Genomic DNA, 12,858 nt, shown 5'->3' with positions numbered 1-12,858 from the left:
ATTACATTATACCTTGAGATATGATAATAGTGCGTGTGTATGTGTGTGTAATGATATGAAATGACTAGTATAATCACTTAAATGTACTGTACCACAAGTTCACTAGTATCAATCTTTTCCATCTGATATGATAGGAACTTAACAGAGAGAATTAAAACTCCTTAAAACATAATATAAGGTGCAATACATGAGGAAAGCTGACTAGGTAGCTTTTACAGTCACACACACACCTTCACTATCTTCCTTTCATTCTAAGGCTTGAACATTAAAAAAGTATATTGTATTGTCACTGCTGAAAAAAATCACGTCAGGGAGTAGATTTGTTCATATGAGTGTATCACACACTTTGTCTACATTTCCATATATAAATATTTTAGCCCTTTCATTGTAATATGCAACAATGCACACCATTAAAATTATCTATTGCAGAAACTCTTTACAAACACTTACAATAAAAGGAATTGCACTAAAAGATTAGATTAACAAATGTCTAGACAATAGGACCTTTAGTGGAGGCTGCACAAGAAATCTAAATGCAGGGTACTGGTGTGGTGTGGCATTAAGGAACCCTATTAGGTAAGAGTGAAAGGGTTAAAACTTACTTAGCCTCTGTTTCCTGGTGAACAGTTATAATAGAATGGCAAGAGTGGACAGTCATTTATCTCTACTTGCAAAAATACTTTGTGCATTTAAATTGTTAGCAAGGGAAAGAGGTAACTCTCTCTCTCTCTCTCTCTCTCTCTCTCTCTCTCTCTCTCTCGTAATACAGCCTAATACTACACTTTACTCATGGCTGTATAGAAAATCACATCGGAAGACTAGTAAGAGAAGATATGTATGTGCAAAGTTCGTGATGAAGAGAGCAGAACCAGAGTCACGATCAGCGAGTAATAAGATATACACTCATTCTTCCTTCAATGGAATGCCCTGTCCTGCCCTGTCCTGTCCTCAGATCTGCCAAGAATCTTTACTGTCATGTTGTTTTAATGAGATTGGTGGCACACCAAAGAACTTGCGCGCACACACACACACACACACACACACACACACACACACACACACACACACACACACACACACACACACACCGCGTAGTGTAGTGGTTAGCACGCTCGACTCACAATCGAGAGGGCCGGGTTCGAATCCCGGTGCGGCAAGGCAAATGGGCAAACCTCTTAATGTGTAACCCTGTTCACCTAGCAGTAAATAGGTACGGGATGTAACTCGAGGGGTTGTGGTCTCGCTTTCCCTGTGTGTGGAGTGTGTTGTGGTCTCAGTCCTACCCAAAGATTGGTCTATGAGCTCTGAGCTCGCTCCGTAATGGGGAAGACTGGCTGGGTGACCAGCAGGCGACCGAGGTGAATTACACACATCTGTGGTGACTCCATACTGCGTGACATCAATGATTTCCAGTAAGGGCAAATTTTCATGCATTGCTTGGCAATGACTGTCATAATCTTTAGTGAAGAGGAATTAAGAGGCTGAGCACAAGCTAAAGAAAAGGAAGTGAATACATGAAATGTGGAAGAAAAGAAAAAAGTGAAGGAGAGTTTGGTACTCTGTATAAGGAGCTCATTAATGATGGAAAAAAAATAATAAATAAAAAAATAAAGACCTGATTTGAGATAGCTGTGCATGTACTTTGGCTGTGACAAACTATGCAAAACAGGATGATGCCCAGTTAAATCAATGCATTCTTGTTGACAAACTCACAGCACTTGTCCAACGTCCGTAAAAAAAAAAAAAACTGGAAAATATCGGTGGTAACGATATTTAACTTCACAGCACGGACATATTGATGACATGATACCGTAAAAAAAAAAAAAAAAAAAAAAGTATTGTACATAACGATGTTTTTTTTTTTTTTCTTTTTACTGACTTAGCTAAAACGATACTAATACGCCAAGGCACCCTTGGCATAGTGGATAAGGTGGTGAGCGTGGGATCGGGCAGACGTCCTCGCGTAGGTTCGAATCCCACCATATACAGCCTTAAACACTTTGTCATTTGTCGAGTGGTTTAAAGTTACCTACATGTCACCATGATACCCAGGTTCTAGGTGGTTACACCCAAGATGAGCTTCAGGGGTGATATGTGCCTTAATATGGGTACCACTATAAATAGAATTGCCTGCGCCACTAATGGGCGGAAGCTGAACAGCGCTTCCCATACACTCTTCAAGTGTGCCTACAGGCTCTATGGGCCTTAACGTAAAAAATAAATAAAAAAAAAAAAAAAAAACAATAATAATATATACACGTGAACGTGTAGCGATGCTCTCTGAGTCTGTGCGGTTCCCAAACCAAAGATTAATAAATAAATTTTCTTTTTAACTGTTACAAGTTTTTAGACAGCATTTTTGTGGTACACTCATAAAAAATTGTGTACTTACTCAAAAGACAAAGTTACCTTCTGTTTCCTCTCTTTTTGTGTGTGTGTTTCCATTCTAAGAGTCTTTACAGTGATAAGAAGGTTAAGGAAGAACAAGCACAAAAAAAGGCGGGTTCACACCTGATATTATACGTACGTAGAGATTCCGACTCACAATCGGTGCCTAGCGACTGCAGAAAGCAGTCGCAAAACAAGACCAACATGTTGGTCTTGCTAGACGATTTGCGACTTTATTTATGTCGTGACGTCACGGAGTAAGCTTTAAAAATGTGGTCTCTCAGGTAGAGAAAAGAAAATGTTAGAGTTGGTGAGGGAAAAAGAACACATCTGGGACTAGAAATTAATTATACAGAAAAAAAAAACTTGCGGAAATCGTTGCTCGACGAATGGCTGCCGCTCTACAAGAACTGTTTCCCTCAATGCAGGGTTTTGTTGGAGGTGAGGACTGAAGACTTGTCAGTAATTTGATCGCAATTGTGCATAGTCTTCTTAAGATTTACAATTTTCTCATGAGAAATGTAGGCTAATTTAGAGTGTGGAAGACACTCCTTTCTTTCCTTCTACTTAGCCAGGAACGTATCCACGGGCATTTTCTTTTGTGTTGACTCTTCCAGGATGCCACAAGAAAAGCAACCACAGCTTCAGCATCATCATTGGAGGAAGACATCTTGGCGGGTAGCTGTTTGTTTACATTCACTTACCGCCAAGGCGCCATCTAGTCGATACTTACCAGGCGCTACGTGTGACACTTTCCGACTAGAAGGGATGAGTCGGAAACTCTACGTACGTAAACTCTCAGTCGCATATTGGCACGCGTGAACCCTACCTAAGTGTGATGTGAGGTGTGGCATAACGAACACTACGCAGTATGAAACCCGCCGTCTGGTCACGTGTCGCGTCGATAAATTAGGCATGCTTGACTCAGAGCCGTGGCCTGTCAAGAAAACACAAGAAGGAAAGATGGAAGTGGCAGGGGTGAGAATGGTGAGATGGATGTTGTGAGTGGGTAAGATCAGGAACGAGAGAATGAAAGGGATAACCAGCACGACACAAGTGGAAGGGAAGATGAGTCCTTCTGTGATGTCTTTTCCTCCACCTCAAACTAGAAGCAGTAAGATTTATGAAAGACAGAAATTAATCGACGCACAGATATATATAAAGGATGATTGGGATGGACTCCTTAATCAGACTGTTAGTGTTGAAACATAAGGGAGCATTGATTAAAAGATTACTCAGATTTATGTATTGGGATGATAGGTGTGCTTCACTCAGGGACTGTCACGTGTAAGTCTGATGGCATCTTGCATCTTACATAATTTTCTTATATATTTGTTATGTTAAAATTTCCGCAGGGTTAACCTTCACTTTAAACAGTATTCTTTATGGCCCATAACATGACAGTACTGTACGTATTTCGCGAAAGCCAGTGAGTAGGTGAATACTATAGAAACAACGGTTTCATTTTAACAATGACAGGTTAGAATCATGAGTCATTACTTGAAGTCTTGAACGAGTAAAGCGTGAGTGCGAAGTATTCTTTAGAAAGATATGATTGATGAATTATCATGCCACTGACTATAATACGAATGCTTTCCTCTAATAGAGTGTCAAGAATAAAATCATTGTGCATATGAAATTAAGCGGCACAGTGTTTTAGACAAGAAAAGATGAGTTATTTAGAGCATACTTCGTTTATATGGATAGTCTTAGGGTTAGAATGAGTGAATCAAAAGTATCTTAGTCGGAAGATTTGAAGGAAGATGAAAACAGTTCTATGTATCACGTATCTACAATATACCCTCATGATTGTAAGATTTGTAAAGCCAGAATGATTATAAGTGCAACTAACAAAGTGTATTATTCAAAAAGTGGTAAGATGAGATTAATTATAATACTGTGGGGAATGCAGCATCTCGGACACATGTCATGAGTTTGAGAATGCCTTGGAATGTACACATGGGATGTTTACACAAACATTACTCGTGTCTAGCCACTCATTGAGGTAAGACGAGGCTGTCTGTGATGTGTGAGCTGTTTCATCCCACGCCATCACATAATATGGGAAAGTTAACAGATAAGCATTGAACTACACACCCAAAGATAACAAATACAATGGTTGGTGGTGGCACACACACACACACACACACACACACACACACACACACGCAGAATAATAATATAATAAAACAGTATTAATTAATTGACATGGCATTATAATCTTGGTCTTGTGAAAATATGGGTACGAAAGACATTTCCATAATGCATAACTCACAGACCAGTCTTCAGAAACAATTTTCTCTCCCACAAAGACTATTTTCAAATGTCACAGAGATTAGCCGGGTTCTTAAGAATGTTCCTCCTTTAATGCTATAGAAACCTTGTTGAAACGTCACTAAATACGCAAAGAAACGTCCTTAAGATCCCGTAAAGGCAGATTTAAACTAAAGGTTTTGGATATAATGGTGGTGGTGGTGATGGTTGTGGCGGTGGTGGTGCGGCTGAGAAGTATTTCAAAGTACATGCCCTTCTACCAATCTATCAGTGTGTGGGTTCGGGAAAATTAGCAGATTATCATTTGTGTAGATGAGAATATGTGGGAAGTAAGTACGATACCACGTAATTCAGCCAAGGTCAGTCTGTCTTTAGCCTAATCTTGCAGTCATTATACGTATATATATATATATATATATATATATATATATATATATATATATATATATATATATATATATATATATATACCTTTGCTGTCGGCCTTGACATATCGAAAGCCTTCGATAGAGTCTGGCACAAATCTTTAATTTCTAAACTACCCTCCTACGGTTTCTATCCTTCTCTCTGTACCTTCATCTCCAGTTTCCTTTCCGATCGTTCTATTGCTGCTGTAGTAGACGGTCACTGTTCTTCCCTAAAACTATCAACAGTGGTGTTCCACAGGGTTCTGTCCTATCACCCACTCTCTTTCTATTATTCATCAATGATCTCCTAAATCTGACTCAATGCCCTATCCACTCCTATGCTGATGATACCACCCTGCATTATTCAACAGCGTTCAACAGACGCCCAACCCAACAACAATTAAATGACTCAAGGCGAGATGCTATAGGACGCCTAACTTCTGATCTTTCACTTGTTTCTGATTGGGGCAGAGAAAACCTGGTTTTGTTCAATGCCTCAAAACTCAATTTCTACAACTATCTACTCGACATAACCTTCCAGACAACTATCCTCTCTTCTTCAATAACACTCAACTTCCCTCTCCTCTACATTAAACACACTCGGTCTATCCTTCACTAAAAATCTAAACTGGAAATTTCACATCTCTACTCTTGCTAAATCAGCTTCCAAGAAGTTAGGTGTCCTATGGCGTCTTCGTCCATTTTTCTCTCCTCCCAGCTGCTTGCTCTGTACAAGGGCCTTATCCGCCCGTGTATGGAGTATGGCTCTCATGTCTGGGGGATCCACACACAGCTTTACTAAACAAGGTGGAATCTAAAGCTTTTCGTCTTATCAACTCTTCTCCTCTAACTGACTGTCTTGATTCTTTAAGTCACCGCCGCAATGTTGCATCTTTATCTGTCTTCTACCGCTGTTTTCATGCTGTCTGCTCTTCTGAACTTGCTAACTGCATGCCTTCCCCTCCTGCGGCCTCGCTGCACAAGACTCTCTACTTCTTCTCATCCCTATTCTGTCCATCTTCCTAATGCAAGAGTTAACCAGTATCTTCACTCCTTCATTCCCTACACTGGTAAACTCTGGAACTCTCTACCTGTGTCTGTATTTCCACCTGCCTATGACTTAAACTCTTTCAAAAGAGGAGTGTCAAGACACCTCTTACGTTAACTGGACCCTCCTTTTAGATTTTTTTTGTTTTTTCTCTTTCTACTTTCTTCTTAACAGGGCCTGGCAACCAGCGGGATTTTTTTTTTTCCAACACTTTGTTTGCCCTTGGCCAGTGCCCTTGTAATGTAAAAAAAAAAAAAAAAAAAAAAAAAAAATATATATATATATATATAGTTGGGAACACTACACTCGTCTTTTATAGTTTAATGCAAGTTTCCCAGACCCAGAGTACTCCACCTTTCACCTCTAGTATCTGTTTATCTGTTTCCTCTTATTGTTTCCTTCCTTCCTTGCCGTTCACTTTACATTTCTTTCTCACCCTTCCACCTGCTCCATTTCCTGCCATTGTTACTACACACACACACACACACACACACACACACACACATGCTCTCTCTCTCTCTCTCTGAAGTTATGGCGACAAAATTTCTCTATCTCATCAATAAAAAAAAAAGTTAAAATAAGAACCCTACTAAATCTTCATGGGCCTTAGAGACAGTCCTTATAGAGAACGTATCTTAGAATACGCACGAATAACAATAACAACAAAGAATGAAAAAGGAATACGAGTTTATGTTTTAGATTTCGAAGTGGTGGAGGAATAGGCTTTCAATTTTTGTTCCCACTCGAACGGGTAACAATATTTGGACTTCCCCCAGTAGTTCTCGAGGTCATTGTACACTTTGGTTCCTTGGCTGTTGTAGTTGAGAGCCTCGCAAATACGGCAGTAGTGAAAGACAGGGGTTTGAAAGTAGCCGTGTTCATTTACCACTTTGAACTGACTCCGCCACGCTTGAAACTTGTTGTATTCCGTCTTGTTGCTGCCCAGATACCTGTTGAATGAGAGTAAGTGTTTTTCTCTTTTTCTGTGAGTTGTTTCAGATTTCTCATTGAGTGTTGTGTGTGTATGTAGTGAAGATGTGGCTAGATTAATGAGCTGGGATGTTAGAGGAATGATTTTTGTTGTTCAACGAGTAGTGTGTGTGTGTGTGTGTGTGTGTGTGTGTGTGTGTTAGACTTATACAAGGATTTAAAGCGGAGAGAGAGAGAGAGAGAGAGAGAGAGAGAGAGAGAGAGAGAGAGAGAGAGAGAGAGAGAGAGAGGGGGGGATTGTTTTAGAAATGTTTAAATTCAGTTATAAAAAGAAGAAAAAGACGACTAGGAGAAAGTAAACTTAATTATAAAACAGGAAAATAATGAGTAAAATAAACACACGTACTGTACATCTCTCTCTCTCTCTCTCTCTCTCTCTCTCTCTCTCTCTCTCTCTCTCTCTCTCTTACATGAGGCGTTGGGCGAGGCTCTGCGGGGTTGGGAAGTCGTCCACATGCAGGAAGGAGTGAGGTGGAAGCACTCTCCTGTAATCCTCCACCTTGGTCCCCATCACCACTGGAACCGCACCCTTCTCCAGAGCGTTCCACCACACCTGGGAAGAAAACGGAATGTCGGTTCACCCACTGCTTAGAGCTCCTTCCTCCCTCCCTCCCACACAGCGATAGTGAGTCGAGGGCGCTACGGTGGTGTGTTGTTAGTGGGTAGGCACAGGTGGTGCTGGTGGTACGTGGTGGTAGTCATAGTAGTGAGATAAGATGGTTATAGTAGTGGTAATAGTAGCGGTCTAGAAGCAGCAGCAGTAGCAGTAGTAATAATAATGTTAGTATTGTAATAGTAGTAGTAGTAGTAGTAGTAGTAGTAGTAGTAGTAGTAGTAGTAGTAGTAGTAGTAGTAGTAGTAGTAGTAGTAGTAGTAATGTTAGTATAGTAGTAGTAGTAGTAATAATAATGTTAGTATAGTAGTAATAGTAGCAGTAGTAGTAGTAGTAGTAGTAGTAGTAGTAGTAGTAGTAGTAGTAGTAGTAGTATAGTAGTATGTAATGGTAGTGTAGTAGTAGTAGTAGTAGTAGTAGTAGTAGTAGTAGTAGTAGTAGTAGTTGTCAGCAACGTTTTCAAAGTAAGTATGGAGTAGGCTATAAATAGTATTATAAGTGACTAATAAACATTAAAAAAATCAAGTACACGGAAAAATGAGCCCATCGTAACTAAAACAATGCTGAAAAGTTAAGCTGTGATGATAAAGTTATGTTTATAGTATTATAGTAACAATGGATAATAACGATATTTGCGATTCATTTCAAGTCGATGATTGAACGTCCGTTCAATCAAATTTAATCTTTAACTAGAAAGCTGCTACGTTTGGTTGGCCATAATAAACTCATATGATTCAGAATAAGAAGCACAAATAAAAGATGAAAAGAAACTTAGAAATCTAAGGTAATGTAATATTAATACAAGTCGCATCAAGTCAATGGTTAACACAAGTTGACAGTTCGCGTTTCGGGAACAAGTACGTGTGTTTACTTTCATTATTTACTTAATTTCTGCACCATCTCGTCTCCCAAGAGTGTATGGTGAGTACAGACTATACTTTAAGGCTGTGTGGTGATGGTTGGTGACTGTGGTGAGCGGGGACTGTAGAAAGGAAGAGGAAGAGGAAGACTTGAGATGATTATGACTCGAAACTTTATCACTTTAGGAATGACTTAGTATATCTTATAGTGTGTGTGTGTGTGTGTGTGTGTGTGTGTGTGTGTGTGTGTGTGTGTGTTGATGGCGTGTTGTTACTTTTTCTTTATTCGTCATCCACATACCGAGAGAAGGACTAATAGTAATATGGTGAGGGTGAGGTGAGAGCAGGAAGAGTAGTGAGTAGAGACATGCATTAACATTTACGTTGTGGCGTGGTGTGAAGTATAACACTGCACACAGACGATGAGCACTGCGCCTACTACGGCGTATACAGACAATACGGTTCACTCTAAGCACGATCATAACCAGTACTTCCCTCCTGACACACCGTATTCTGAAACACTGACGCGCTACACAACACTACATTGAAAAGGTGTTAGTTTTTACTTGCAGGTGTCACATGGGTTTACAAGGATGTTTTCAATGGTTTTAGTGAAAGATTAACTATATATTTACTTAATGAACGGGAGAAGCAGCCTTGAGACCCTGGCCGATCATGGTCTTTGGTAATGGTCGTGGTGAGAGAGCAGATTTTAGAATACCGACCTTCCATCCCTCCCCTGCCCTTCCTTGCCCCCGCCAGCCCGCCAGCCCACTAGAGAGCCACCTACCTTCTCTGTGATGTACTCCTTACAGTTGGAGTTCTCGAAGGCGAGGTAGAACTTGTAGTCTCCGAGGATGGGGCAGTCCTTGATGAAGTGGCCCGGACACTTGAGGGTGCCACAGCCCCCGTACGTGTCCACCGTCATGTGCTTCTGCAGCTCCTTGATGTAGCCCCATCGTTTGTTTCTGCCGCCACAGTTGGAACCCATGACAGCCACCAGCTTGGGCTTGAGGGTAAAGTAGTCTACAGGTTTGTGTGCCGCTGCCTCGGCCGGTGTGAGGGGCAGCGTGCGGCCGTAAGGGACTGGCACGTCGTTGTCCATCCTGTAGCTCATGGACCAGTTGAAGAGACCGTTGTAGGCCTCAAGGCGCCTCTCCTTGCCCACTAGGAAGGTATTATACGAGCTCTCATCCGTCAGCCAGATCCACCGCTGGTCCAGTCGCGTCCGGTTCGGCAAGCTCTGTGGCCCCTTCGTTTGGTGCAGGTGGAACAAAATGGCGTCAGCGTCCGCCACCGCAGCGTCCTCGTAGGTGAGGCGACAGTTTTGCGCCGAGCAATCTCTGAAGGGTTCCATCATGACGCTGCCGTACTGCTTGAGGAAGCGCCTCTCCAGCCTCTTGCCGTGTTTCCAGACGAGGATGGTGAAGGTCTTGTTCTTCCTCACTGTGCCCGCTTGATCCCCCAGGAACATCCGCCTCCCCAGCACAGACATGTGGGAGATCTCCTCCACCGTCAAGTTCCTCCAGTTTCCTGTCGGCAGCTGCATACCAACACTGGTGTCTGGCTCCACTGAGTTGACCTCGTTGGCGGCGTCCACGTCAGGGTTATGGCCTTGCCTCGCCTCGGCGCCCTCCACGTCCAGCACCTCACGGGCTGAGTTCTCTTCCTCCCTCACTCCGGAGCTTAACTCGCTCTGCACCAGAGGCGCCTTGTCTGGCAGCTGACCCTTGAAGGTTCTCCATGGACCTCTGACCTCAGCTGAAGACGTGAGTTGCTGCTGCTGCTGCTGTGGTAACCGGCGCCGCTGTGTGGACAGCAGCACGTTGAAGAGTAACAACACAGACGCTGAGAGGATCAGCAGCCAGTGCAGCCGCATCACCCTCGCGGCTCGCCACACGTTCATCATCCTCTGCCTTACTGCACTGGCCTCCTGCACCAACGCACCAGCACAGGCACGCAGGCACGCAGGCATGGGGGAAGAAACACAAGGATCAGTGTTAGTACCGCACACACACACACACACACACACACACACACACACACACACACACAGCTCTGAGCTCGCTCCGTAATTGGGAAGACCGGTTGGGTGACCAGCAGGCGACCATGGTGAAATACACACTTAAGTAACTTCATATTGACAGCGTGAGGGAGTTAAGAATCAGATATTGAGAAACTGATTAAAAAAAAATAATTTGACTTTCTTTCGACAATTACTTACTTATTATTATTATATATTTCACTGACCAATGACTTTCACAGTGTCACGTCTTCTTAACATAACATAACATAAATAATAGGATAACAAAGGGCCACCAGGGCCCATCTAGGTTATCCTGTATCAGTCGCACAGCGACCTCGTCATCAGTACTTAAAGATACACTTACAAGTACACAATACATTATATACTAATGCTAAATATTTGGCCCATTAACAGGGCTAAGTCCTGCAGAGAATTCCTCTACAATCTGTGATCCCCATACATGGGGATCATGTCTTGTTTAACTATAGTAAATTTCTTATAAAAACTATCATGCAGCGCTATACATAATTATAAATCTAATAAATTTAAGTGCTTATCTAATCTGTTTTTAAACATTGTCAAACTAGTGCTATTTACAACCCTCTCTGGCAATGCATTCCAGAAGTCTACCACCCTATGACTAAAGAAATATTTTCTTATATCTAACCTGCAGCCTTGCTTTCTAATCTTCCTGCCATGATTTCTAGTCCTACTTCCTCCTCTAAGGTAAAGAAAGATCTCACATCTATGTAGTTTGTATCTGAGAACATTTTAAATAACTCTATCATATCCCTCTTATACATCTCCTCTCAAATGAAAACATGTTTAATTCCTTTAATCTATCTCTATACTCCAGGCGCTTTAATGCTGGTATCATCCTAGTTGCTCTTCTCTGAACTGCTTCTAACATGTTGATATCCTGCCTATAATGGGGTGACCAGGCCTGTATGCAATACTCTAAATGGGGCCTAACATAGGAATTATATAAGCTACGCACCACTTCCTTACTTTTATAACTAACATTTCTATTTATAAAACCCAGGATCCTATTTGCCCTATTTCTTGCTTCTAAACATTGCTTTGAAAATTTCATAGTCCTGTCTATCACTACTCCTAAATCCTTTCCTTCCTCTACTGCCTCTAGCCAACATCCCTCCATCTCATAGCTAAAGTTTGTGTTGTCTTTACCTAAATGCATAACCTGACACTTTTAGAATTAAACTCCATCTGCCACCTGTCTGCCCATGCTATCAGCCTGTCCAGGTCTCGTTGTATTCTGTAATTGTCCTTTTCACCCTGTACTGCACATGCTATCTTAGTATCATCTGCAAACTTTGATACTTTGCTACTAATTCCTATATCTAAATCGTTAATGTACACCAAGAAAAGAAGAGGTCCTAGCACTGATCCTTGGGGTACCCCACTAACCACTTCCTTCCACTCAGACATTGCCCCATTTAATACTACTCTCTGTTTCCTATCAGAAAGCCATTCACTAATCCAATCAACTAACCTACCCCTATCCCATGTAGTCTCAATTTGTACACTAGCCTCCTATGCGGTACCTTATCAAACGCCTTGCTAAAATCTAGATATATAACATCTATGCTATTTCCATCATCTAACTCCTTGGTAATATATTCTAAGATATCGAGCAAATTTGTAAGACAGGACCTCCCTGATCTAAAGCCATGTTGGGTATCTCTAATTAATCTATTCTCATTTAAATGCTCCCAAATACTACCCTTAATGATTTTCTCTAGTATCTTACATACTATACTAGTTAAACTGATCGGTCTATAATTATTCGCATCATCCTTCCTACCTTTTTTAAATATTGGTGTAAGATTAGCTAACTTCCAGTCCTGAGGTATCTCAGCAAACCTAAGTGATCTTTCAAAGATCAACTTAAGTGCTTCAGAAATACTGTCTACACTCTACACCCTCCCTAAGTACTCTGGCATGTAGCTCATCAGGACTTTGATCGATCGAATGGTAAATGGCTGAGTGCTACAGTTGACTGACTCCTTTGAATAGTTTGGACACTTTTATTGGGCATCTTCCGTTTCACCAACTAGATAACTTTATGCTTTGGTGCGAAAATTCAGAGTTAGAATTGGTTAAACTAAAAAATAACGTTATAGGTAATAAAGAAATCTCTCGTATCGGGAGTCACAGCACAAGTGACGCCCTCTTGTAACGTGTATAGATAAATAGATACTAGTTAGATAGAGATGGATACATAGCAAATA

The 12,858-nt window shown here is 41.4% G+C and overlaps 1 protein-coding gene across 2 annotated transcripts in view; it reads right to left on the bottom strand.

The window, feature by feature from the left end:
• Positions 1-6,660: 6,660 nt before the first annotated feature.
• LOC123512698 (alpha-(1,3)-fucosyltransferase 7-like) overlaps positions 6,661-12,858 on the bottom strand; it is a 22,495-nt gene continuing 16,297 nt past the window's right edge. For both annotated transcript variants that reach the window (XM_045269212.1, XM_045269213.1), the window contains 3 exons: positions 9,371-10,513; positions 7,518-7,660; positions 6,661-7,067 (listed from right to left, as the gene is read on the bottom strand). In XM_045269212.1, coding sequence (XP_045125147.1) covers positions 6,806-7,067; positions 7,518-7,660; positions 9,371-10,513 — 1,548 coding nt within the window. In that variant the 3' untranslated portion in view covers positions 6,661-6,805. The remainder of the gene's footprint in view (positions 7,068-7,517; positions 7,661-9,370; positions 10,514-12,858) is intronic.

This window comes from Portunus trituberculatus, chromosome 34 (assembly GCF_017591435.1).
Source record: "Portunus trituberculatus isolate SZX2019 chromosome 34, ASM1759143v1, whole genome shotgun sequence".
Classification (NCBI taxonomy): domain Eukaryota; kingdom Metazoa; phylum Arthropoda; class Malacostraca; order Decapoda; family Portunidae; genus Portunus; species Portunus trituberculatus.
Note: the sequence above shows the minus strand (reverse complement) of the source record. Positions and strands in the feature narration are given on the sequence as shown.